Source organism: Narcine bancroftii, chromosome 8 (assembly GCF_036971445.1).
Source record: "Narcine bancroftii isolate sNarBan1 chromosome 8, sNarBan1.hap1, whole genome shotgun sequence".
NCBI lineage: Eukaryota > Metazoa > Chordata > Chondrichthyes > Torpediniformes > Narcinidae > Narcine > Narcine bancroftii.
In genome coordinates, this window is record NC_091476.1 from 56,399,474 (window position 1) to 56,427,204 (window position 27,731).

The window sequence follows — 27,731 nt, forward strand, 5'->3', positions numbered from 1 at the left end:
TTCTATCTTCAGTGCTTAAATATGCCTTTGCATTGTTTGGCATCTTCTGACTAATCCTTTGTCACCAAGTAATGGAGCTGCTGAACAGAGATAGTTATTAAAGGGCCAGTAAGAAGCTGGAAATCTTTTTCAATGGCCAAATTATTCTGAAGGCAATTTTAAATGATTTTCTGGAAGCAAATTCAACGATCACCAAAATAAAATTTTAGGTGCAACTTAAAAAGGGGTGGGAACAGGATGAGTTTACAGTCTCAACTGAAAGCAGGCTCAGGCACAGGGGTGTGATCATCAGGTTTCATGGTATACTACATATACGGTGGAGAATCAACACGCCTCAGCAATTTAATGTATATCAAGGAATCAAGTAAAGGTTAACAAGGCCCTTACAATGTACACATGATACAGTTTGCTTGAGGATAAAGAGATGGAAAAGTGAGCTTTCAAAATTTGCACTTCCTTTTTTCACCTATAACAAACTTTGTAGTTTTTGCAAAGGTGTGAAATTTTGGAGCCCCTCCGTGTTTTGTATTAGTGTTGACAGCTTTGCATCAAATCTCACCGCTGCTCGAGATATTTAAATAACAATGTGAAGTATCCGTTCAAATTGAATAGAGAGGAATTTGACATTAATGTATTTTTAGACAATAACATTGAAAATGATTGGGTTTTTAGCAGCTTAACACTAATAAAATAATGAACCAAACACATTGTTTGTCAAATAGAATCAGCATTTATTAAAACAATGTTCGTCATACACACAGACTTTTCCAATGAATAAATTCCCATCAACTGCTCTTTCCAATCAACCCATTCCATTGCCCTCCATACCCCTCCTATCCATGTGCCTCTCCAAATTTTTCTAAAATGTCAAAATTGAGCCCACATTCACCACATGTTCCACACTTTGTGTGAAGAAGTTCCCCCGAATGTTCCATAAACATTTCACCTTTCACCCTTAGCCCATGCCCTCTAGTTCTAGTTCTTGTCTCCCCCAACATCAGAGGAACAATCCTGCTTGCATTTACCATATCAAATTCCCTCACAATTTTGTATGCCTCCTCTACATCTCCCCTCATTCTCTGATGCTCCAGGGAATAAAGCCTTTAAACTTTCCCTGGAAGTCAGTTCCTCAAGTCCTGACAGCATCTATGTAAATGTTCTCTGCCCTCTTTCAGTTTTACTGATGTCTTTCCTGTGATAGGGTGACCAAAACTGCATTGAATTTGGCCTCACTAATGTCTGATAAAACATTAACATAGCATCCCAACTCCTGTATTTCTTGGCAAATGCTGCCCCTATTTCCTATTTTGCTTGTTCTTTTTCACAAAAGGTGCTGAATGTTTATATCTTGATTCTTCTAATTCTGGAATGACAAAATATTGAGCCCCACGGAATATTGTAAATAAATACAGAATTGCTTACTTCTTCCCAGCTCTTACCATGATATCTCTTGATACTCTGGCTATGTATCTGAAACCCAGTGGCAATTTTGTCCTCTGCTTTTCTCTCTCCCCCCTCTCCCATCACATCTTGTCCCTTGCACTAGGTTTTCCCAGGAAGAAGATCTAACTCTTGGGTGGAGCTCCCAATTAGAGTATATGGTGGAGAAGGAATTGAAGACGTGGTGGGAGCATTTGAAGAAATAAGGTGAGAGGAGAAGATAACTGAAGTATAAACACAGGCACAGGTCAAGAAAGTGCAGAGGGCTGTGAACGCAGCTCAGACCATCACACGCTGCCTTCCATTGCTTCCATCTAAACACTCGCTGCCTCGGATAAACAGCCAATATACCAAAAGACCCATCCCACCCCGGCCATTCTTCACTACCCTCCCATCTGGAAGAAGAGTCACGGTTTTAGGAACACCCACTACCAGATTCAAGGACAGTTTCTTTCCTGCTGTTATCAGACTCCTGAATGAACTTCAAGCTTGTAACAATATGTTGGAGACACTTTTTTAATTCTATTTTTAATGATCCACCCCTTCCTGCCCATGAAACCTGTGTCATCCAATTACACCCAATTAACCTACATCTTTGGAGGGTGGGAGGTAACCGGAGTACCTAAAGGAAACCCACTCAGATCATGGGAAGAAAGTACAAACTCCTTACAGAAAGCGTGGGATTTGAGCCCAGTTCGCTGACGCTGTAATAGCATTGCTGCCCTTCCACCTCAACCTATCCGTATAAACTTCTCGTGAAATTTGCACTCATACCGGATTTGAAGCCAGGTTACTGGGCTGCACTAACTGAACCTGCTTTCAGGTGGCCAGAATACCCGTATGTAAAGCCATCTAAAATACCCGAATGCGGCTGTTGGGATGCCACCTGAAAGTGGAAAACCTGTCCCCAAGGAGCACTTACTCAACCCACCTCGGGGAAGTATTTTCTCCGCTTACGAGCGCTCCCCCTAAGCACCTGAAAGCAGCAATGGGCAGGCTGTTGACAGTCAGCCTGGACCTAACTCCCGTCTTGGGCGAATGGCATGGGACTATGGGGCTGGGGTAGCCGGTGCGGGATGTCGGGGCTGGAATGGCCAGCGTGGGACTACAGGGCTGGGGCGGCTGTAGTCCCGCACCGGCCGCTCCAGCCCTGATGTCCTGTGCTGGCCGGCTGCTCCAGCCCTGATGTCCTGTGCTGGCCACTCCAGCCTTGATTTACTGTGCCAGCTGCTCCAGCCCTGATGTCCCGCGCTGGCCACCCCAGCCCCATAGTCCCACGCTGGGGGGTTGTCAGGCAGCAAGGAGGAGGCTGTCGGCAGCAGGGAGGGGAGCTGCCAGACGGCTGCTCCTGCCCCGACTCAGGAGCTGGCATTTGCTCCATGGCACCTCTCCCCGCTGCTCAGCGCTGCCACCTGAACGTCCCTTCGCAGACACCCACAGCCACTCCGGAGCCACATTCTCCAGGTGATTCCACCTGAAAGCGGCATGTGCCTCCCATGAGAGGCTACAGGTGCAGGAAAGGAGCAAACACAATCTGCTGGAGGAACTCAGCAGGTTGAGTGGCATCTGGGGCGGGAAAGGAATAGGCAGTGTTTAGGTTGAGACTCATCGAGACTGAGTGAGACTCTTTCTTCCACTGATGGCGCTAGCCCTACTGAGTTCACCCAGCAAAGTAAAATCGTACCACTGTGGCTCTGCACCACCTGATCTATCTTCATTAACCCTGCTGTTCCATACTTGCTGTACTATGTATAGGACATCCAGTGCCTTGGCAAATGTGACAAGAGGCTTGAGGGTAAATCCAAAATATATGTGTTAACTCAATCCGGGTATATTTGGACCATTACCAACAATAGAAATGTTCACCCTGCATTCTATAACCGCACACCCAGCATATCAATCTACCTTCACTCATCGTGAAACACAAGAGTCTGCACCTGCTTAGATTGTAGTAATAGCACACTGGGAAACTCAGCCAGTCTTTTCAGTGTCCATAGGAGACAAAGATATATTGCCGATGTTTCGGGCCTGAGCTATTCTTCAGGAATAAGCAAGACACATTATTCCCTGAAAAGACTGGCTGAGTCCTTCCAGCATTTCAGCATGTTTTCACTCTTAAACCAGGGGGAAAGAGTTCTACTCAGATATACCATCAAATTACACTATTCAAATTATGGTCAGAAGCCCAGAAATCAGGATGAAGCCCAAAATCAATGTTTGGGCTAACTACATAGCAAACTTTACTATGTATTCGGTGTACACAGCAGTTTGGCAAATGTGAGCTGTCATCGCCGTGGGCTAAATGGTCTATTCATTTGTCCTTCAGTTTAAAAAAAGTTACAGGGTTATGAGGGAGAGAATGGTGGAATACACAAAACATGCTGGAGACACATATAGCATCCATGTAAAGGGTGACCAATGTTTTGGGCCTGGGCAAAAGCAAAAATGGGCAGGCACCTGAATAAAAAGGGGAAGGGAGGGCAAAGGAGAGGAAGAAGGAAGGGGAAAAGGGAGGAGCATGGGTTAACAGGTGAGAGGTCACAGGTAGATACAGATTGGAGAGTAGAAGGGAAACAAGCTGAAAAGTGATGGGGAGAGGGTAGTCTCTAATAGGAGAGGGAAGGGAAGTGGGTGGTGTGCTGGGGAAAAGGCGACAGAGGATAAGGTAAGAGAAAGGCTCGGGGTAGCAGGTTAACAGAAATTGGAGAAGTCTATGTCAATGCTGCCTGGTTGGAGAGTGTCCAGATGGAATATAAGATTTATGTAGGTCAGTACAACATTGTCAGTCGAGGGGACTGTACATCTGCACTGTTCTCTGCTCTAGGTACTTGGAGAGGATATGCAAATTCCAGTCTGTGAGAATACCATTCTGCCAATCATGTAGGATTATGGGACCTCATTTCAGTGAGTGCTATCTGTGGAAATACCCACACCACTGCTTCAGATTGAGATTGAATAATTTCTGCTGTACATGCACCTCTTTCTGTGTGAAATTTGGGTTATCTGGTGTGAGATGTACCACAACTACTGTGTACTGATGCAAGTAATGGAAATTAGATTTGCTCTTTTTGATTGTGGGGCGATCTACTTGGAGTTCAAACTCAGCTGGCGTCTTTTTGAATCATGTTAGAAACACTGTGCATCCATCTCATTCATTGGAGGCATTGTGCATCGTGCTGGGTACAAAATTGCTACGACATATCAACACGCCGTTGACATGAAGCACGTGCTTATCAAATTATCAACACAGTTAACCCCACACACTGTATGGAGCAAAAAAATGCAATTCAACGTGAAGAGCAAATGCCCCGTTTCAAATACGTCAAAATGGCCTCACCCCCAAGTGACATCATCACTGGATTACTCATAGTCGATGAGTGCCACAGGGCGGAAAGAGACCCTTTGGCCCATCTTGTCCATGGTGAGGAAATGCAAAGTTGGCCACTCTATGAATATTTGTAGGAAAGGCTGCAGCTGAAGAAGAAAAAAATTGGAATCTCCCCTCTACCTGCTGGTTATATCGGTAAATTTCTTTTCAAAATGAGTGGCTCCTTGATTCTGAGTGTGATTACTGCCTTCAAATGAAGACTGGATTGTATGTATTGCATCACTGTCCAAATGTTTAAGTGAAAGCTACAGTTACATTTTCTTACCTTAAAGCAATAAAGTAGAATAAAAACATTCTAAATCTTCACTTGGCAGTTAAAGAACACAAAATTAAAGTATTTAAAGAAAACGAGAAACCTTTTATCTACCTAGCTATTAAAGCACCACTAACACTTTAAGCCGGTTGCTGCAATGCTTCTTGCCTGGTCTGGAAATAATGATGCATTATTTGTTCTGTTGATAACTGCTTTGATAACAAGGCCTGGTAGAAAGTCAACAGGTCACGCAGCATCCAGTGGAAGTAAAGGGTAACCAACGTTTCAGACCTGGGCCCTTCGTCGGATACAAGCAAGGGCTTGAACAAAAAGGTAAGAGGGGAGGAGGAGAGGAGAGGAAGGGGGAAGGGGCCGGGGGTGGGGGGAGTGCAGGATGACAGGTAAGGAGTAATAGATGGGAGGGAGGAAGAGAAAAAGGCTGAGATGATGGGAGGAGTGTAGCTCTGAATGGAGAGGGAAGGAGAGGAGGTGGGGAACTGAAGGAAAGGAGACAGAGGAATAGGGAAAGAGAGAAACTCAGGGAGGGGGAAATTAGAGGTTAATGTTGTCTGGTTGGAGAGGATCCAGACAGAATATGTGGTGTTGTTCCTCTAATGAGAGGTAGGGCAAAGGAAGAGAGAGAAAAAAAAGTATCCTGAGCTCTAAATTGAAGTTAAAGGAGAGACTTGCAGACACTGGGATTTGGAGCAAACACAACCCGCTGGAGAAGGTCAGCAGGATTACTGGGAGAAAGAGAATGGTCGATGTTTCATCGAAGGTCCCCTGAAGTGAGCAGGTGCTGAGAGAGACATCACAGAGCAGAGCAGTGGACTTTCTGTTTACCTCCTGCTGAAGTAGCCCGGTAGACTGGACATTAGCTGAAGAGTCTGAGGTCACCAGAGATTAGCGACTGGTGGTGCTCTCTCTACTCAAGTGGCGGCTCCGCACTAGAAAGCTTCCTGTCCGGGACAACTGATCTCTGAATTCGCTGGTGACAAAGTAGTAGATGGTTGGATCCAGGCAGGCATTCAAACTTGCGATGCACAGTGACCAGGAATGCAGAACCAGGATATTCTTCCGAACAGAGCAATTCACGATGTAGTTCAGCTTCCTCATTTGGTTGAGTAGGAAGAGTACGTGATAAGGAACAAAGCAAATCAGGAACACCACCGCACACGTCAGAACCAGCCTTAAGGCCTTCTTTCCGCCCCGGTCATTGGGCAGGACTGACTTTAGCCTTAAGGACTCCGCTGTTTTCCAGGTGCAGACGACGATGATGACCATGGGTCCCACAAGGCCCAGGAGTTCTGCTGCGGTAAGCATCAGTATGGAACTCTGCAGCTGGACCTGCTTCATGGGAAGATCTGCGAAACACAGTGAGCTGTTGAACGAGCTGGTGTTCCGCATAATGGGGAAGGGAAGGCACATCAGAATGACTATCACCCATCCCACCACACTCAAGGCTACATCATACCTGCGCCTCCAGGTGCTGTACTTGAACGGGGTGATCAAGAAGACGCAGCGCTGGATGCTGATGCAAACGAGGAATAGGATGCTTGCGTACATGTTCACGAACTTTAGATAGAAACAGAACAGGCACATGAATTTTCCAAAAGGCCAGATGTGAGTCACATAATAGAAAATCCTCAAGGGCAATGTCAACATGTGGGCCAGGTCAGCAATGGCGAGGTTTATCATGAATATCACTGCCTTCTTTCCCCTTTTGATGTTGCCAATTAGAACCCACAATGCAATGCTGTTGCCAAAAATCCCAGGAATGACAATTATTCCATACACCACTGCATAAAGAAACAGCTCACTGTCCCACTGTTCATTTGGGCAGATGGAGGATACATTGAGTGACATCTTCAATCTTTATCAGCTCTTCTATCTTCAGCGAGAATATCTTATCAACTGCAGGAAAAAGGGTTAAAATATAATCAGTTTTGTTCTATGATAAAGATCCTGCAAAGAATATTATGACATTACCAATCTTGACATCCCTGCCCTCCAAGATGAGCATTCTCAGGCATTTTACATCTGATTAAACTGTAAATTTAGACTTGCAGCCAGGTAACCGGCCCTTTCGGCAAACGAGCCCATGCCACCCAACTGCACCTACAATCCCCAGTACGTTTTGAACGGTGGTAGGAAACCGGTGTCCCCAAAATAAACCCTCGCAGTCACACTAAGAACATACAAACTCATTCAAACTCCTTCCAGACATCACCAGATTTGAAACCCAGTCCCGATGGCAGGTGCTGTAACAGTGTTGCGCTAAGCGCTAGCTAAGTTTCCTGTTCCAAGTTATTTCCATTCTTTGGATGTATTTCAAGGCTTCAGTGAGGCAGCCTTCGGCAGGTCAGCGGTGAGGCTCTGGCAGGACGGCCTTTGGCAGGTTGGCAGAGAGGGTGGGGTAGCCTTCTGAGGGTCAGAAGGAAGGCTTCAGTGGTACGGCCTTTGGTGGGTCAGTGGTGAGGCTTTGATGGGGGAAAGGGTTCTCTGGCGGGTCGGTGGTAAGGCTTCAATGGGGGCAGGAGTTCTTCGGCAGGTCGGTGCTGAGGCTTTGGCAGGCAAGGGGAGGCCCAGTGGGAGCAGCGGCAAAGGGAAGTTCAATTTTTGATATTTTAGAAATTAGAATAAGAATTAGGGCCCAGTATAGAAGTGGAGCTTTGAGGCTTTGGCTCGAGAGGCTTCAGCGAGCAGAGGCTGAGGACGAGCTTGCTTCCAGAAAGGTAAGGCCAGGTGAGGTAATTTAACCCTTTAATTAAATTAGGTGTAGGTAATGGAGACAGCTAGGGCAATGGATTGTTCCGAATGCAGGATGCAGGAAATCTGAGACAGCACAATTGCTCACTGATGACGACACCAACAAAAGGTGCATCCAGCTCCAACTCCTGACAAATCGAGTTAGGGAAATGGAGCTGGGCTGGATGAACTCTATATCATTCGAAAGGCAGAGAGAGTGATAGACAAGTTTCAGGGAGACAGTCAGCTCCAAACGTCAGGAGGTAGGTAGGGGAATAGACAGAGAGAGAAGAGCACCCCTGTAGCCATTCCCATCGACAATAAGTACAGGTTCACAATCCTTTATCCAGAACCTTTGGGGGACAGTGTGTTTCGAATTTCGGATTTTTCTAGATTTTGGAAAGCCAGATTTAAGCCCACCTGAATTGTGCTGCCGTATCCACCCCCACCACCTTTCAGTCATGCTGCCATCTCCACCCCTCCCCTCGTCTGCCTGTCTCGTGCTGCCAGTCTCTCCCCCTCACCCGCCCAACTCGCGATGCCAGTCTCTCTCCCCACTTGCCGGAATTTGGAGCTTTCCGGATTTTAGACATCTGAATAAAGGATTGTGTTCCGGTACACTGTTTTGGATACTGTTGGTGGGGACGACCTACCAAGTTGTAGTGGTCATGTCTCTGACACCAAGATTGGAGCCTCAGCTTAGAAATGGAGGAGGAAAGAGAGGAGGGTAGTAGTGACAGTGGGGTTCGATAGTTAGGGGAAGAGATAAAAGGTTCGGTGGGAGAGATCGAGAATCTCCGAAGGTCTGTTGACTCCCTGGTGCAAGGGTCTACGATATCTCGGATCAAGTTCACAGTTTTCTCAGGAGGTGGGATGAGCAGCCAGATGTCGTAGACCATGTGGGGACCAATGATGTGGGTAGGAATGATAAGGAGGTCCTGCAATGAGAGTTTAGGTATTTAGGTGCAAAGTTGAAGGATAGGTTGTGATTTCATGAAAGGATAAAGATCACACGAGGATGGTACAGAGTGAAGTGGGTGGATAAAAGTCACGCAAGGACTGTACATAGTGAGATGGGGAGGATAAAGTTCACGCGAGGACTGTTCATAGTGAGGTGGGGTGGATAAAGGTCACGCGAGGACTGAATATAGGGAGGTGGGGAGGATAAAGGTCACACGAGGACTACATAGTGAGGTGGGGGGGATAAAGGTCACTTGAGGACTGTACATAGTGAGGTGGGGGAGTATTGTGGAAGGAAACATGACTTTAATCAAGTTGACCCCAAGACAGAACGCGGTGAGGGAGTAACTCACACGAAATTGTTGGAATGTGATAAAGATGCGTCCTTATCTGTTTCCTGCTTTTCAATCTGTCTTGTAACCATACTGTGTGAGAGGGAATACATATCCTGTAGGAATGATTGGAGACTTGTTTGTTTTGGGTTATAAAAGCTTGTTCTCTGCCTGATATGGGCAGAGTCTCTGTTGTGGACTCTCTAAGGTTAACCTTTCAATAAACTCTTCTGAAACAATCTCCCAGGGTGTGTTTTCTATTTAAATAATTATAGAGTCCCAAAGAAATCGGCGACCCTGCGCTGCGAGCAGGGTCCTCATTTGCAGGATCGCGGACAGAAGTGAGCGGGCGATGGTCCTGACCAAGAACCTAGCTGAAAGGGTTTGAGGCAGGCTCACACACCAAGATCCCTGTATAGAAGGGTGAGGTGAACGTCGAGACCTCCGCAAGGACAGAGTGAAACGGATGTCGAGACCTCCGCAAGGACGGAGTGAGACCCTGATAAGACATAGGTAAATTGAACTCTAAAGCAGCCCGGGACGATTACGTGGAAGGAAGAGACACCGGTGACGTGCATAAAGGTAGAAGAAAACTGTTGTTGGTTTGCTATTTTATGTATCCTAATTCTGTTAAGTCCACAGACAGATGGGAAATTGTCAGACTAAAGAGACAGAGCCCGGTCAAGTGGCTGGTTCCATTCCCAGGATAAAGCTTAAGCCTGCCATGGGAAGATCTACGAAGGTGAGATCAAAACAACAACGCAAATGAAAGGAACTAGTAGGAGACCCACTGCAGCCTCCGGGCTCACCAGTGGTCATCGTAATGAATGAGACGGGTTTAACTGGGACTATGCCATACCATTCAATAACGATCTCTATGGATGGTACCAGGGAGACTGGCCATATGGGGGAACACTTGATTTAAAAGTAATATCCCACCTCAAAGATGACATTTAGTCAGGAGGAGGGGATCTGACATGAGATGTTAATTATTTTAGAGACTGTTTTATAGCCTGGACCAAGGTGGCAAGGTGCCACCAACCATGGCCTAAACCACCGCAGAGTAAATCGCCTTCAAGCCCCACGAACCAACCGCCTCCATATACTGACCCGAACATGAGGACCCCCCAACCTGTAATGCTGTATCCACGATTGCCCACAAACTATGATTGGAAAGGATGGGATGATCTAATTCAGACCGGCGCCACCTATAGCCACCAACAAGTGCCGGGAGCTGCTTTGCCAGTGGGGATGGCGGCTGGTCCAATACCTCCACCCGTACCCGCTCCTGCAAATGTCCCGCCCGTACCCTTGGATGAGGCCATGTCGCCCAGGGATCTCCGAGTGAGAAGGCACCTCCCAAGGATGGAGGAGGGCGCTGAAGAAGAGGAAGTGGATCCCGGGACACAGATGTGTACCCGGAGTCAGACCAAAGCTGGTCTACCTGATTCTACTACTCGATACCCTAGAGTTATGATAGGCAACACCCCAATCTTGAAACCCTGGACGCCATCTGAGGCATGGGATATGATCACTAATGCCCCTGACCCTGTTAAAGCCCCCACTAGATTTCACCACTGGCTGGACCAGACCTGCCACCTTTACCATCCCCTTCCAGGAGATGTCCAGTCATTACTTCAGGCCGCTTATGGTTCTCATTGGCAGGCGGTGAAAGAATCATTCACTGTATCACCTGAAGAGAATGAGGATTGGAGAACAGATGACACTATGGTGGATAATGGGAATGTCCATGGTCCACTGGTTGGAAAACAGGGGAAGAGAAGCTATCATATGGAGTGCCAAAAGACACGGGAATATTGGAGAGGTCACCGCTGTCTCCAGAAAACGGGAGACGAAATGATGGAATTCGTAATTCGATTTAAAAACACCTGGGACGAAAATACTGGGGTGCCCCAACATGATAACCAGACCTTGCTTGATAACCAAAACTTGCTGAATTGTATGTTGCCCCAAAATGCAAAAATGTATAAAATGAAGCAATTGGATTGGCAAGGAAAGAACTGGGCGGTTACTATCACGGTATTGACTGTTTAGCAAAAGGAAAAGTGAACCGGACAGTTTTATATGCACATGAAGGGAGAAAAGAGAGGACGAGGTAGATCCAGAGATAAGCGTAACAATCAGTGCCGCAACTGCGGAAAAAGGGGCCATTGGGCGCGAGAGTGTAGAAGTCAATCCCAAGGGAGAGGCTGGCAAAAATAGGGTACCTGATGCCTGGAGGAATTCTGACCCCAGACAGGTTTATACTCTAACCTGACCCAGAACTGTGATACCTATGGCCAGCGACCCCAAATCTCTTTTCGACAACTGAACACAGAGGGGTGCCTAGAGGAACTGGTGGTGCAGGCTCTCCTCATCAAATTGTCCTCCAGTGGAGAGACCCAACCCATGATCAGTGTAAAATTGGGAGAGAGGCAGAGTTTAATGTTGGTTGATACCAGAGCCACCATGTCCTCCTTACCACCATCCTCGGGAGTGGCCCTTAGTTATAAGATAATTGGCAGCATTGGGGTACCCGGTAGTCCCATGATAGATCTGCTTTCACAACCAATGACCCTAATGGTTGGAGACACCAAGATACAAGAAGAGCTTATTGTTTCGGCCACTACCCCTGTCCCCATATTAGGGAGACAGGCTCTGTGCAAAATTAATTTAATGATGTACTGCACAGAGGAGGGAATATTTATGGATTTGCCCACCTCTCACACATATCAGCTCATCTGCACAATGACGGACGACGAACTCAATATTAATAAAAATCCAACTCACTTTGGCTGGTGGCGAGTGACTAACCCCTTTCTCGAACAATTTGAAGAAGTAATGAGGTTATTACAAAGACCACAGGAATTTTCGGCCCTGCAGCAACTGGGTGTTGTCCTGCAAATTGTGGCCGAGGTAAAGGATCTCCATGTGACATCTGGGTATTTTGCGCCCGGAGAGGAGGTCCCACATATAATGGGACAAGGGGACTTTGAGGAGGTAACTATGGGACCACGACTGTTTTTTGGACCAGAGGGGATAGGGGCACAGGCCGGATTAAGCCTGGACCAGACATCTCATTTCTGACTGCCACACACAGCCCCAAACGTCATCTTGGCAGTGCGTCAGCCTCATCAGCCGAAAGACATGGGACAGATGATCACAAGGAAACACGATAACTGGCTGCAAGAACCCCAACACCAGGCAGAAAGGGCTTGCGAGGCATACGCTGACTTACAGTTGAAAGAAGGAGATTTTAGTGTAGACATCCTCTTTCACTCCCTTGACTAGGGTAGCATTTGGATGGGAAGAAAAATAGTGCCGGCGTCCTTCTGCCGAACCTATCCGCCAGAGTCAATCCACTATAGATGGCCGGCTGCCCTAGTGCAGGTCTCCATGAAAGTGTGGGCACAGTCAAATATGCATGTGGGGTTTGTACATACTGCCCCATCACATAAGATTACAGTGAGGGAGAGAGCACCCCTGCCAGCGGTAAAACAATATCGCCTTTCTCCGGCCGTTGTTGAAGGTATACAAGGCATCATAGAGGACCTGGAATGACAGGGAGTGCTTGTTCAAACACTAAGCCCCTGCAATATGCCAATCTTGCCCATTCCAAAGAAGGACAAGAAGTTCTGGAGATTTGTCCAGGACCTCAGGGCCATAAACGATATTGTGGTGCCAACCGCATCAGTGGTCCCAGACACCAACACCATCCTGTGTGCCATACCTGCCACCGGCACAATTTTCTCTGTCATTGACCTGTGTTCCGCCTTTTTCTCCATACCACTCACAAAAGAGAGCCAATACCTCTTTGCTTTTACCTATGAGGACCAACAGTATACATGGACACCTCTTTCCCAGGGCTATACCGAAATCCAAACCGTATATGCAGCTGCTGTGCGAAGAGACCTGACGGAGCTTGCCCTACCCAGGGGTTTGAACCTTTTGCGATATGCGGATGACTGCTAGTAGCCTCCCCCGACGATGCTGCATGCATTGAAGATACCGTTGCTTTGCTACAACTCCTCGCCTGCTGAGGCCACCGTGTCTTCATGCAGAAAATGCAATTCTGCCAGAAGGAAGTAAAATATTTGGGATATATTTTACAAGAGGGGGAGCAAAGAGTGGGCACAGAAAGGATAGCAGCTGTATGCCAGATAAGCAAACCAACCACAAAAAAGGAAAAAAGGGAATCCTGGCTTTCCTGGGCATGGTGGGATACTGCAGACAGTGGATACCAGAATATCAAAAAATGGTCGCAGCACTAAGAGCAGCTACTGTGAAGGGAGAACCGGAGGAAGTGCAGTGGATGAAGGAAAGAGAGCAAGCCTTTCTGAAGCTTAAGCAGGCTCAGACTCAAGCCCCTGCTCTGGGCCTCCCTAATTATGAGAAACCCTTCATGCTATACGTAGCGGAGAAGAATGGATCTGCTTGTGGAGTGCTGGTGCAACAGCACGGAGGGGGAAAGAGGCCTGTAGCCTATTACTCCACCAAACTCCCGTTAACGGTAATAAGGATGCCCCCATGTCTGCGGGCGGTGGCCATCACGGCAGAGATAGTAGAAAAATCGGTATTGCTGGTGCAGGATCGGGCATGCACGGTGGTCGCGGATCATGCCGTACTAATGCTGCTCAACTCAACGTCAACACAGCATTTCACCACAGCCCAAAGAACAGGATATGAGGTGGTACTGTTATCCCAACCCAATTACACCTACAAAAGATCGGGCTCTTACAACCCTGCCCATCTGTTGCCTGAAACAGAAGAGGAAGACCACAAATCACATGACTGTGAGGCACTGACCGAGCTTGTGACCAGCCCAAGACCTGACCTAAAGACTAACCCAATAGAAGCAGATATCACTTTATATGTTGACGGGTCTTCACACTGGCATCGGGATGAGGTGCTGTATGCGGGGTACGCCATAGCAAATGATGACAAAACTATCGAAGCATATGCCCTACCAGAAGGCACCACCACACAAATGGCGGAACTGTTCACCTTAACTAGAGCATGTATATTGGCAGACGGAAAAAGAGCAAATATCTATACTGATTCTCAGTACGCTTTTGGGGTAACCCACAATTTCGGCCAGATATGGAAAAATAGAGGGTTCATAACAGCCAGTGGGAAGAGGATAAGACATGTGGAAATGATAGAGGGGCTATTAGAAGCCATCCAACTCCCGACATTGTTAAATATCAGGCTCACACCAATCAGAAAAATCCTGTGTCAGCCAAACTAGTCACCAGCCAACAGAACCCCATGTTACCCATGACCCTCAAGCGAGAGGTCAACACTCCCGAGCAATACCAAATGATACAGAAATTAGAATTGAAAACTGCACAGGAGGGGGTTTCTGCCCAAGAATGGCATACGTAGGAAACCCATGGATGCCAGATGGTCAAAGGCATATGGAAAAGCAACGATGGTCGAGTGGTGTGTCCAAGAAGCCTGTACCGTCCTATAGTGCAGTCAGCACACGGACGAGCCCATTTGGGAAAGGCAGGAATGCTACATAACATAAAGCAAATTTGGTTTGCACCTGGAATTTCTACCAACATAGAAAGGCAGGTGAGAAACTGTCTGATCTGTCAGCAAAACAATCGGGGGCACTCGCCTGCCAAATTTGATAAACTTCCCCCTGCTCACACCACTTTCAAGAATTTGCAGATTGACTTTGCCCACATGCCAGCTTGCAGAGGGTTTAAATATCTATTAGTGATCGTTGACATGTTCACACAATGGATAGAAGCGTACCCGACAAAAAGGGATGACACTCGGACGGTAGCAAAGATTCTGATGAAAGAATTGATTCCCCAGTATAGGATCCCATGGGGAATAAATAGCGACTGAAGCTCTCACTTCTTGGGGAAGATAGTGACTGCAGTAAGCGAAATAATGGGCATAGATTGGAAATTCCACATACCGTATCAGCCTCAATCTTCTGGTATGGTGGAGAGATTAAATGGAGAAGTGAAAAGGGGATTGGAAAGAACGTGTGGCAAGACTGGACTACCCTGGCCAGAAGCTTTGCCTATAATATTATACGCCCTATGCAATCAGGTAAATCGGAATAGAAAATTGACACCACACGAGGCTCTGATGGGACACCCTATGAGCACAGGAATAAGACCCCCTATGATGCCAGAAGAGGTTACCAAGGTTTTGATACAGCAAAGCACCCTAGCATATGGCCAGGGGTTGTGTGAGGTTGCCCTTCAAATGTATGATAAGATGAAAGCTGCCCAGGGACCATGGCTGGAGGAAAACACCCATCCATTTTTACCGAGATCAGGTAATGGTGAAAGCGCTCACGACTGTTCCTTTCTCCCCTAGGTGGAAAGGACCCTACCAAGTCCTCCTAGTCACAAGAACTGCCTTAAAGTTAAATGCAATGGACAGCTGGATCCAAGCAACCCGGTGTAAGCCATTCCGGGATGATGATTCAGAGAAAGGCTATACTTGCATGGATAACATTCGAGATACTGGGGCTAATAATGGGGGGATTGACGGAAGTAACCACAGAGGAGACAATCGAGATCTTTCCCAAGGAGAACCCCGACGCTAAGGGGTGCTGGGACAACTCCACTATGCATTGTAGAATGATCTGGAATGGGAATATTGAATGCTGCAGATATTGAGACACTACAGAATAAGATACAGAAGGCAGGGACTAAGGTTGGGGAAGGAATCAGAATCAGAAATTCATGGGGAATTCATGGGGAGATAGAATTGGGATATCGGAACCAAATGCGAACATGAACCCCATACCGCGCGACTAATGGCTGAGATAGGAAATGTCTTTGGGGAAACCAGGGTGGCGCACAACTATACTAGATGTGTGCTCTCAGAGATCTTGATTCAGTTACTACGGGCAGAACTAGGAAGAAAGGTATTGTGTCATCATATGGCACTTTGGAAAGTTATGTTTAATCTAACGCAGTATTGGCTCCACCCAGACCTGCAGCATATACGCTGTGACCGTAGGGGATGCAATGTTACCATGCAGCTGGTGAAGGGACAGAATGCATCCACCTGGTGCCAGTTCGTGCCAATCCCCCAACTGTTCAGAGCCCAATTCTAGGAGCCAATATTCCGAGGAACCTGGGTAGATGAGGACAGTCGCACACACAACAAAGTCTTGTGCCCAATGGTCTGATGGAATGCTATGTCTGCTACATTCTGCTCTGTATGACCCGTGCACTATGAGACATACAGAGGGCATGTGCACTTGGCTGCTAGTGGTTGTAAACCAGACCGTTGTAGTGGAGGTGCGATTCCATGAAGTATGTATGTACGGACATTCGGAGATAATTGTGAACGGCCAAAAGACACTCTCTCCCTCTGTTCATGGTTGTTTAGAAAAGATATACACAATCCATATTCATCGCGAGAATCATCTTTTTCACATAGTTTCTATAACACAGGTTAGTGAAGATAGAACTCCCCATCTCAACCCTTACTCAGGCCAACAGTGAATTATAGCCAGTTACAGCAGTTGCTAAAAGAAAATGAGCAAATCACGGTAATGCTCCATAAAATTGGGCTCATTTTAAGCCAAGCTAAGGTTGACCTAACTTACTAGAGCCTTGTCCACCCAACACCTTGCATGGCACCTTGTTGTGATTATGTTTGCGGCCCTAGTGGCCTTACTTATGGTGATAATTTGCATGCGGGTTAGAGTGCGCACACTCATGGGACAGGTTAACCAGACAATAAAAAGGGTACAGCGGTGAGTGTATCAAGAGGCCATATCCAATTGTCAGGACAAAGAGGATGCTCCCTTAGTGGTGTAGATCTTTGATCTACAAGGAGGGAACTGTGGAAGGAAACATGACTTTAATCAAGTAGATGCCAAGACAGGAGGGGGTGAGGGAGTAACTCACACGAAGTTGTTGGAATGTGATAAGGATGCGTCCTTATCTGATTCCTTCTTTTCAATCTGTCTTGTAACCATACTGTGTGAGAGAGAGTACATATCCTGTAGGAATGATTGAAGACTTGTTTGTTTTGGGTTATAAAAGCTTGTTCTCTGCCTGATACGGGCAGTCTTTGTTGTGGACTCTCCAAGGTTAACCTTGTCAATAAACTCTTCTGAAACGATCTCCCGGGCTACGTTTTCTATTTAAATAATTATAGTCCTGAAGAAATCGGCGAAAAGTCACGCGAGAACTGTACATAGTGAGGTGGGGAGGATAAAGGTCGCACGAGGACTGTATATAGTGAGGTGGGGGGGTGGATAAAGGTCACGTGAGGACTGTACATAGTGAGGTTGGGGAGGATAAAGGTCCTAGGTCATGCGAGGACTGTACATAGTGAGGTGGGGAGGAAAAGGTCACGCGAGTACTGCATATATAGACAGAAATCAAAAGTTTGTACATGACAGAAATATTCTCAGGTGTATTTATTTCAATGCAAGGAGTATTGTCGGAAAGGCAGACGAGTTTAGGCAGTGGATTGGTAGGTGGGATTACGACATTATCGCTATTAGTGAGACTTGGTTGGAGGAGGGGCAGGACTAGCAGCTCAGTGTTCCAGGGTTCCATTGTTTCAGACATGATAGAGGGAGGAGGGATGAAAGGGGGAGGATAGGCATTGCTAGTCAGGGAAAATATTACAGCTGTGCTTAGACAGGACAGCCCAGAGTCGGCGTCAGAACAAGTCTAATCTGGGGGGGGGGAACAAACTGACATTCAAACACTCACTCACCAGGGGGGAGGGGAACGGCATACCTGCCATGAACCTCCTCCGTGCGCCACCGTCACACTTCTCCCTCCCTCCAACGTAACAGACAAGCACACGTGCTTATGGCATAAGGATTCAAAACCATGAGATCATTAGTGATGCTCGTACTGTGGGTGGGTGGGTGGGGGAGCTCAATAACTCAGTTGAGGGAGCATGGGCTGCAAATGCCCCGCCCCCCCATTATGTCACCAAGCTTGAGGACAGCCCAGAGGGCTCACTCGCAGAAGCCATATGGGTGGTGTTGAGGAATAGGAATGGTGGTCTATAATACAACCCTATACTGATAGGGTTGTATTATAGACCACCCAATAGTCAGAGAGAATTGGAGGAGAAAATCTGTAGAGAGATAGTAGACCAATGTAAGAAACATATCGTGGATAGTAGGAGATTTTAACTTCCCAAATATTGACAGGGACTCCCATACTGTGAAAGGGTTGGATGGCTGGGAGTTCATCAGGTGTGTTCAGGGAAGCTTTCTAAATTAATATATAGAGGTACCATTGAGAGAAGATGTAATACTTGATCTCCTATTAGGGCATCAGACAGGTCAGGTGACAGAAGTATATGTAGGCAAACAGCTTGGGTCCAGTTTCTGTAATGTCATTAATTTCAAGTTAATTATGGAGAAGGATAGGTCTAGTCCTCGAGTTGAGATTCTAAATTGGAGAAAAGGTCAATTTTGTGGAAGTGAGAAAGGATCGAGGAAGAGTGGAGTGGGTTGAATTGTTTTCTGGCAAAGATGTGTTCAGTAAGTGGAAGGCAACATTTTGAGAATGCAGAATTTGCATGTTTCTGTCAGGGTTAAAGGCAAAATTAATAGGCAGTGGGAACCTTGGTTTTCAACAGATATTAGCAATTTAGTAAAGACGAAGAGAGAGGTGTACAGGAGCAAATGAGGCTCTAGAAGAGAATAGAAAATGTAAGAAAATACTTAAGATGAAAACCAGGAAGGCAGATAATGTGAAGGTAAACCTGAAGGGTTTCTACAAATATGTTAAGAGTAAAAGGATAGTAAGGGACAAAACTGGCCTCCTAAAAGATCAGAGTGGACACCTTTGTGTGGAGCCTCACATGATGGGAGAAATTGTAAACACTTTTTTTGCATCAGTATTTACTCAGGAAACTGGCATAATATATAAGGAAGGAAAGGAAACAAACGGTAGTGGCATGGAATGTATAGAGATTAAAGAGGAGGAGGGGCTTGCTGCTTTACAGCAAATAAAGGTAGATAAATTCCCCAGGCCTGAGAGGATACTCCCTTGAAACTTGAGGGAGACTAGTGTATAAATTTCAAAGGCCCTGGCAGAAATAGTTAAATCATCCTTTGCCAAGGGTGAGGTGCCAGAGGATTGGAGGGTAGCTCCAATGTTGTTCTGTTGTTTAAAAAAAGATCCAAAAGTAAAAGCAGAAAATTACAGGCTGGTGAGCCTGATGTTAGTAGTGGGTAAATTATTGGAAATTGTTCTGAGAGATCATATACACAAGTATTTAGACAGCCAGGGGCTGATTAAGGATAGTCAGCATGGTAGGTGCGTGGTAGGTCGGGTTTAATGAACCTTAAGAGTTTTTCAAGGTGATTACCAAGAACATAGATGAAGGAAAGGCTGTGGATGTTGTCTATATGAACTTTAGTAAGGCCTTTGTCAAGGTATCACATGAGAGGTTTGTCCAGACACTAGGTATCCATGCAGAATTGTAAACTGGATTCAAAATTGGCTGAATGGGAAAAGTAGTGGTAGTGGATGATTGCTTCTCAGACTGGAAGCCTGTGACTAGTGATGGGCCTCAGGGATTGGTGCTGGGACCATTGTTGTTTGTTGTCTATATCCGTGATCTGGATGATAATGTGGGAAATTGGATCAGCAAGTTTGCTGATGACACTAAGACTGGAGGCATCGTGGACAGTGAGAAAGGCTTTCAAAGCTTGCAGAGGGATCTGGACCAACTGGAAAAATGGGCCAGAAAATAGCAGATGTAATTTAATGCAGACAAGTGTCAGGTGTTGCATTTTGGAAGGACAAACCAAGGCAGGGTATACACAGTAAATGGTTGGGATACATAATTCCCTGAAAGTGACATCACAGGTGGACAGGGTTGTAAAGAAAGCTTTTGGCATCTTGGCCTTCATATATCAAAGTATTGAGTACAGGAATTGGGATATTATGGTATGATTGTATAAGACATTGGTGAGGGCAAATTTGGAGTATTGTGTGCAGTTCTGGTTGTCAAACTGCAGGAAAGACCAATAAGATTGAAAGAGTGCAGAGAAGATTTACTAGGATGTTGCTGGGTCTTCAAGAGTTGAGTTACAAGGAAAGGTTAAATAGGTTAGGACCTTATTCCTTGGAGTGTAGAAGAATGAAAGGAGATTTGATAGAGGTTTACAAAATTATGAGGGGTATGGACAGAGTAAATGCGAGAAGGGTCTTTCCACTATGATTAGGAGAGGTAAATACAAGAGGACATGACTTTTGGGTGAAAGGGGAAAGGTTTAGCAGTTAACTTCTTCACTCAAAGAGTAGTGAGAATGTGGAACGAGCTGCCATCTGATGTGGTAAATGCAGGCTCACTCAACTTTTAAGAATAAATTGGATAGATACATGGATGGGAGAGGTCTGGAGGGTTATAGAATGGGTACAGGTCAATGGGACTTGCGGAATGATGTTTCAGCACAGACTAGAAGGGCCACGTGGCCTGTTTTCTGTGCTGTAGTTTTCTATGGTTTTAAGTACAGGTATCCTATTTGCATTTGTATAACCCAAGGAACAGGGCAGATGCTGGGACATTGAGAAAAGAGGAACTGAGGGATTCAGCAGGTCAGGCAGCCACCGTGGGTAGAAATGAACATTTCCCATTGGGACACCAAATGTTGACTGACCATTTTTGTCCATGGATGTTGCCTGATCCACGGATTCCCTCCAGCTATAATGACTCAAAGGTCCAAAGATATGAGAGAGAGAGAGAGAAAACTATAGACCAATGGCACTCACAATGATGAAATGTTTTGACAGGCTGGTGTTGAATAAGATTAGATCCTTTCCGAGCAATGGCATGTATACATTCCAATTCCCCTACCGAAGCAACAGGTTTACAGCTGATGCCATCTCACTGGCTCAACAAAGCCCTGGAACACAGTAGAGATGCATTCATCAGGATGCTCTTTATTAACTACAGTTCGGCATTTAATACCATCATCCCCTCAAACTCCAAGACCTGGGACTCTACACCCCACCATGTATTTAGATCCTAGATTTCCTCACCTCCAGGGCACATCAGTAAGAATTACCAAGAATATCTCCTTCACAATCTATATCATTACTGGAGCACCACAGGCTGCATTCCTAGGTCCCTGCTCTACTCGCTATACACCTATGACTGGGTAGCTCAGTACAATAATACCATCTACACGTTTGGGGGGGAGTCAGAGATGGAGAGGGTGAGCAATATTTTATTATTGAGGAAGAACTTTCCTGGACCCAATACATGAACGTCATCATGAAACATAGAAGATAAGATCAGGAGTAGGTCATTCAGCCCTTCGAGCCTGCTCTGCCATTCAATGAGATCATGGCTGATCTTAAAGTTCCCGCCTTCTCTCCGTAACCCCTAATACTGAAGAAATATATCTAATTCCCTCTTAAATATATTCAATGAACATACCTCTATTACTCTCTGTGGCAATGAATTCCACAGATTCACCACACTCTGGGTCAAGAAATTCCTCCTCATCTCGGTTCTAAATGGTTTGCCTATTATCCTCAAACCATGGCCCCGGGTTCTGGATTTTCCCATCATTGGAAACATCCCATCTGCATCCATTCTGTCCAGTCCTGACAGAATTTTATAGGTCTCTATGAGATCCCCTCTCAATCTTCTAAACTCCAGCAAGTACAATCCCAATTTGCGCAATCTTTCCTCATAAGTTATTCCTGCCATTCCAGGTATCAGCCTGGTGAATCGCCTCTGCACTCCCTCCATTGCAAGAACATCCTTCCTTAGATAAGGTGACCAAAACTGCACACAATACTCCAGGTGGGGTCTCACTAAGGCCCTGTACAACTGCAGTAAGGTATCCTTTTTCCTATACTCAAACCCTCTTGATATGAAGGCCAACATACCATTTGCCTTTTTAACCACCTGCTGTACCTGCATGCTCGCCTTCAATGACTGGTGCACAAGAACCCCTAGTGTCTCTGCACTTCCCCATCTCCCAATCTATTGTCAATTCAAATAGTAGTCTGCCCTCCAGTTTGTATTAACAAAGTGGATAACCTCACATTTATCCACATTGTAGTGCATTGGCCATGTATCTGCCCAGTCCTCCAATTTATCCAAATCACACTGGAGCTTCCTGACCCCCTCTTCCGTGCATACAACCCCTCCTAGCTTAGTGTCATCTGCAAATTTGGAGATATTACATCCAATCCCCTCATCCAGATCATTAATGTAAATTGTGAACAGCTGGGGTCCCAGTACAGATCCCTGTGGCACCCCACTGGTTACCACCTGCCACTCAGAAAATGAGCCGTTTATCCCAACTCTCTGTCTTCTACCTGCCAGCCAGTTCTCAATCCACATCAATACTTTGCCCCCAATCCCATGAGCCTTGATTTTGGATGCCAGTCGTTTATGTGGAACCTTATCGAAGGCCTTTTGGAAGTCCAGGTACACCACATCCACTGGCTCTCCCCCGTCTATTTTACCTGTCACCATCTCAAAGAATTCCAATAGATTTGTCAAGCACGATTTACCTTTTGTAAATCCATGTTGACTCTGTCCGATCCCTTCTCTGCTAGTCATATGATCTGCTATTACATCCTTAATAATGGATTCCATCATTTTGCCCATTATTGACGTAAGGCTCACCGACCTATAATTCCCCATTTTTTATCAACCCCCCCCCCCCTTTTTAAATAGTGGGGAAACATTAGCTACCTTCCAATCCATGGGTACTGATGCTGAGTCTATCGAGTTCCGGAAAATAATTTTTAAAGCATCTGCTATCTGAATGTTCACTTCTTTAAGTACCCTAGGATGTAGATTATCAGGCCCTTGGGATTTATCGGCCTTCAATCCCTTCAATTTCCCCAAGACCATGTCCTTAGAGATACTGATTTCTTTCAGCTCCTCCCTTGCATTAGTCTCTATGTTTCCCAACATCCTTGGGAGACTCGCACCACCAGATTCAGGAACAGCTGCTCCCCCTCCACCTTCAGAATCCTCAGCAACAAACTCAATCAGGAACTCATTTAAGGACTCTGACGTGCACTTTATTTATAATTGAATATTAATTTTCTGTATTGCAGTCAGTTTACATTTCTCTCTTTTGTACACATACCTTTAAATGTTAAATTTTGAAGTATAAATTTAGACATAAAGCACAGTTACAGGCCATTTTGGCCCATGAGTCTGTTCCACCCAATTGCACCCAATTAACCTACAACCTCCAGTACATTTCGAATGGTGGGAGGAAACTGGCACCCTCAGGGAAAACCCACGCAGACTCGTGGAGAATATGCAAACTCCTTACAGGCAGTACGGGATTCTAACCCTGCTCCTGATCGCTGGCGCTGTAACAGTGTTGCGCTAACTGCAATGCTGACTTTGCCTTACTTAATTACAGTTTGTTGCACTCCCAATAAGTAGAAATTCTGCCTGGCTCACAGGAAAAAGAATCACGGGGTTGTATGTGATGTCTTGTTTGTACTCTGACAAATAAATCTGAACTTTGAACTTTAAGGACAGACCTTTCAGCCCAATTAGGTAATGCTGAACTACTATTCCTCCCAGTCTCATCAACTATAGCCCTCCATTCCCCTCCCATCCATGTACCCAATCAATCTTCTCTTAAATGTCAAAATTGAACCCACATCCACCACCTCCAATGACAACTGGTTCCACTCTCACAACCCCCAACCCTCTGAGCAAAGGAGTTCCCCTTTAAATATTTTACCATGAGAGAGAAAGAGAGGGAGTGGAATAGGGGGGAAAAAGAGAGAGAGAGAGTGAGAGAGAGAGAGAGAGAGTGAGGGAAAGAGAGAGAGAGTGAGAGAAAGGAAAGAGAGAGAGAGTGAGAGGGAAGGGTAATGAGTGGGATTCAAACTCTTGACATGGAAGATTAGATTGGGAACAGTATAGACAGCAAAGCAGATGGTGGATGAACAATGCAACAGGCACCTTAAATATTAGGTCACCTCCATGTGTATGAGGACAGGTGACAGAGCTTGGTTACGGAAAGGTTGAGAGGAGGAAGTAGTGTAGAAGTATAAGAAATAAGGTTTAATGACAATTGGCTCATCTCACCTCTCACTGGGATAAACATCACAGCAGAGGAGTGGCTCATGCTTTTGGAACCTGTACCTCCTGGGCCTTGTTGTTCACTATGTCTTTCCTGCCATGGTTTAACTTCCCAAAATGCATCAATGTCAAAGTTAAATCCTATCCAGCACTCCTTTGCCGATGTTTCCACTTCATTTATATCCCGTGGAACCTGAGACAACCTCTTTGACATATCACGATATCACAAACTTACAAATCATCCAAATTGTTAATGCAGAACACACTCAATGGGGAACCCAGCTCCAAGCCCTGCTGTGTGCCTAAAAAATAACCTGCCTCCTTCAACCAAACCAATCGTATCCAATTGACATGCTTACCCTTGTGTTCTGGCCTTCCAGACCAACTTACCCCATGGGACCTTGTCAAAGACATTGCTAAACTCCACATAGATGACATCTCCAACCATGCCCCTCCCATCAATCCACTTGGTCCCCTCTTCAAAAATAAAACCTCAAATTAAGGGCTGCACAGTTGGTGCAACGGTTAGTGCAGTGCCTTTGCAGTGCCACCAATCAGGACTGGACTGGGGATCAAATCTTGCACTGTATGTAAGGGTTTTCTCCAGAGGCTCCGGTTTCTTCCAACCCTTTAAAATGTACAGGGGGTGTAGGTTAATGGGGTGTAAATTGGGCAGCATGGACTTGTGGGCTAAAATGGCCTGTGCCTGTGCTGTATGCCTAAATATAAATTCATGAGACATGATTTCCCTTGCATAAAGCCATGCTAACTATCCCGAATCAGTCCGTGTCTCTTCAAATGTAAATAAATCTTAGTATCCCCTCCAATAACTTTCTCATCATTGACATAAAGGCCTAAGTGATCATTTACCCTAAGTGATCCCTCCAGAATTTTTAAATTAAAGGCATCACATTCAGTCTTCCTGTATCTCACCTGTGTCTAATAAAGATGCAAAAACTTCAGCAAGTGTCCTAAAAATCTTAAGAGTGAAATATTGCCAGTTTGGGATGGAAATTATTCAGAATATAAAAGTATTATAAAATTAAAGTGGTCAGATAGAATTAAATATTTAGGGGTGGTAGTAAATGCAGATTATCAATCTTTATATAAATTAAATTATGTTCCTTTATTAAAAAGGATGAAAATGGATTTGAATAAATGGAAAGATTTGCCATTAACATTAAATGGTCAAGTAAATTGTATTAAAATGAATATTTTTCCTTGAATTCAATATTTGCTTCATGTTTACTTTCAAAGGTTTTTTTTCAGGATTTGAATAGAGCAGAGCAGGAATTTTTATGGAAGGGAAAATTAGCACGAGTAGCTTTGCATTAACTTACATGGAAATATGCATTAGGTGGATTGTAGTTAACTCATTTTCAAAATTATTATGAAGCAGCTCAGTTGAAATTTGTTAGTAGATTGATAGATATGGGCCAATCTCTGAGTTGGCAAAGGTGGAAATGGCTTGTATATCTGAAGTTGAGATACACCAGTTTATATTTAAGTGGAAAAAGGGAATTTATTGCGGGAATGTAATATGCCGGTACTAAAATATTTGCTAAAGCTATGGGTTAAGCAAAATATGGTTTCAGGATCAAAGGATAAATTATCAATCCACACCCCATTATATCATAATCAGCTTATTCCTTTTTCAATGCTTAATAATCACTTAAAAAGATGGAATTCTAAGGGTATTAAGATAGTTCAGGACTGTTTTGAAGAAGGCCAGTTTCTTTCCTTTAATCAACTGAGGGAAAAATTTGATATATCTGTAAACTCTTTATTTGTGTATTATCAACTTAGAGCTTTGATAAAAGATAATTATGGTAAAGAGATGAATCTACCCATGTTGACAAAATTTGAGTCTTTGATTTCCTCTGTACCTAATAAAGGTTATATTTCGGGTATGTATCAATTGTTACAAGATGTGATGGATAAACCAGATTGGGAGAAATCTAGACTTAAATGGGAAAGTGATTTAATTTATACTTTTTCTGAAGATAATTGGGAGGCTATGTGCCATGATAGCGTAACTAAAGTGACAAATGTATGATATGGAATGGTTAATTATAATTTTTTGCATCAGTTATATTTGACTCCAGATAAATTAAAAAAATATGGGTTCAGTAATTCGGATTCTTGTTTTAGATGTGGATTATGTACTGGAACTTTTTAAAATGTTGTCTGTTCTTGTGTTAAACTACAACCGTTTTGGGAAGGAATTAGATTGGTTTTGGAAAAATTATTTAACATAAAATTGCCATTAGACCCATCGATTTTTTTTGGGATATATGGTTTCTTTGAAAGGACTAGGGTTGGATAAATTTCAAATTGCATTTGTACGTCTAGTGTTATCTGTAGCACTAAAATGTGTAGCTAGTACTTGGAAAGATAATGTAGAGATTAATATAACATGCTGACATAATGAATAAAGAGCTTGTATTATTATGGAACAAATTACATGTAATTTACATGATAATTATTCATTTTTGTTAAAGTGTGGTCTCCTTTTTTGGAGTATATGAATTTGGAAATACTTTGAAATATTTTTTATATTAACTGTACTGTTTTTATATCTGGCTCCCCTTAAGGGAGCTGGCTGAAGGGTTGGAGGGTGGGTGGGTTTTTTTTAATATATATAAAAATTTGTTCTTTACTTTTCTTTGTTATGTTCAATTGTATTTTGATTAAAATCTTTTAATAAAGTTTTCAACAAAAAAAAAAGTGTCCTAAAAATCTCCTTCCTTTCACCCTTTGACATCCCATTATACATTGGTCAGGGCCCAGGGATTTACTCACAATACACAAAAGTGCTGGAGAAACTCAACAGATCACAGAGCATCCATAGGAATCTAGAGGTTAACCAAGTTTTGGTACTGAGCCCTCCCAGAGAACTTCTTCCAGGTAAGCATCCCTCAAAGAGACTTCCTTGCCAAAGAGCTCTATTACTGATTCCCAAACTCCGGGAAAAAGACTCTAGGTCAGCCGATGTACGCCTCACTTAATTTTGTACACCTTTATGAGATCATTCCGTCCTGCCCTACAGCACAGGCCGCCGAGTCCTGGCAACATCCTCGTAAATCTTCTCTGCACCATCTACAGCTTGAAAACATCTTTCTTGCAGCACAATGACTGAAACTGAATACAATAACCCAAATGCGACTTCACAACTGCAACATCACCTCCCAACTTCTGTACTCCTTACTCTGAATGATGAAACCCAATGTGCCGAAAGTCTTTTTGACCACCCTATCTACCTGTGTCGCCACTTTCAAGTTACTGTTCGTAGATGACACTCTTCCCAGCTGCTAATATTTCCCAATCTCAAAACATGTCACCTTCCAAGAGAAGTCAGCCTCGATATTCCGAATTGTATCTTATTCATCCAAATAAATCAAACTTTGTAATTGCAGCTGTAAATAATTTTAATTTGTTGTTGATAAAAGCAAATAAACATTTTCATAGCTTCACACTTCATAGCGATGAGTAAAACAAAGCATATGGTTAATGATAATGAGACTCAACTTCAAATATAGAAACATAGAAACATAGAAGATAG

General features: G+C 44.6%; 2 protein-coding genes across 3 annotated transcripts in view; both read right to left on the reverse strand.

Annotated features, from left to right (window-relative positions):
- LOC138740714 (probable G-protein coupled receptor 174) overlaps nucleotides 1-27,731 on the reverse strand; it is a 149,703-nt gene that overhangs the window by 98,178 nt on the left and 23,794 nt on the right. The window lies entirely within an intron of this gene.
- Nucleotides 708-27,731, reverse strand: part of LOC138740716 (probable G-protein coupled receptor 174) — a 50,828-nt gene continuing 23,804 nt past the window's right edge. For both annotated transcript variants that reach the window (XM_069893769.1, XM_069893770.1), the window contains exon 2: nucleotides 708-6,995. In XM_069893769.1, coding sequence (XP_069749870.1) covers nucleotides 5,985-6,947 — 963 coding nt within the window. In that variant the 5' untranslated portion in view covers nucleotides 6,948-6,995 and the 3' untranslated portion in view covers nucleotides 708-5,984. The remainder of the gene's footprint in view (nucleotides 6,996-27,731) is intronic.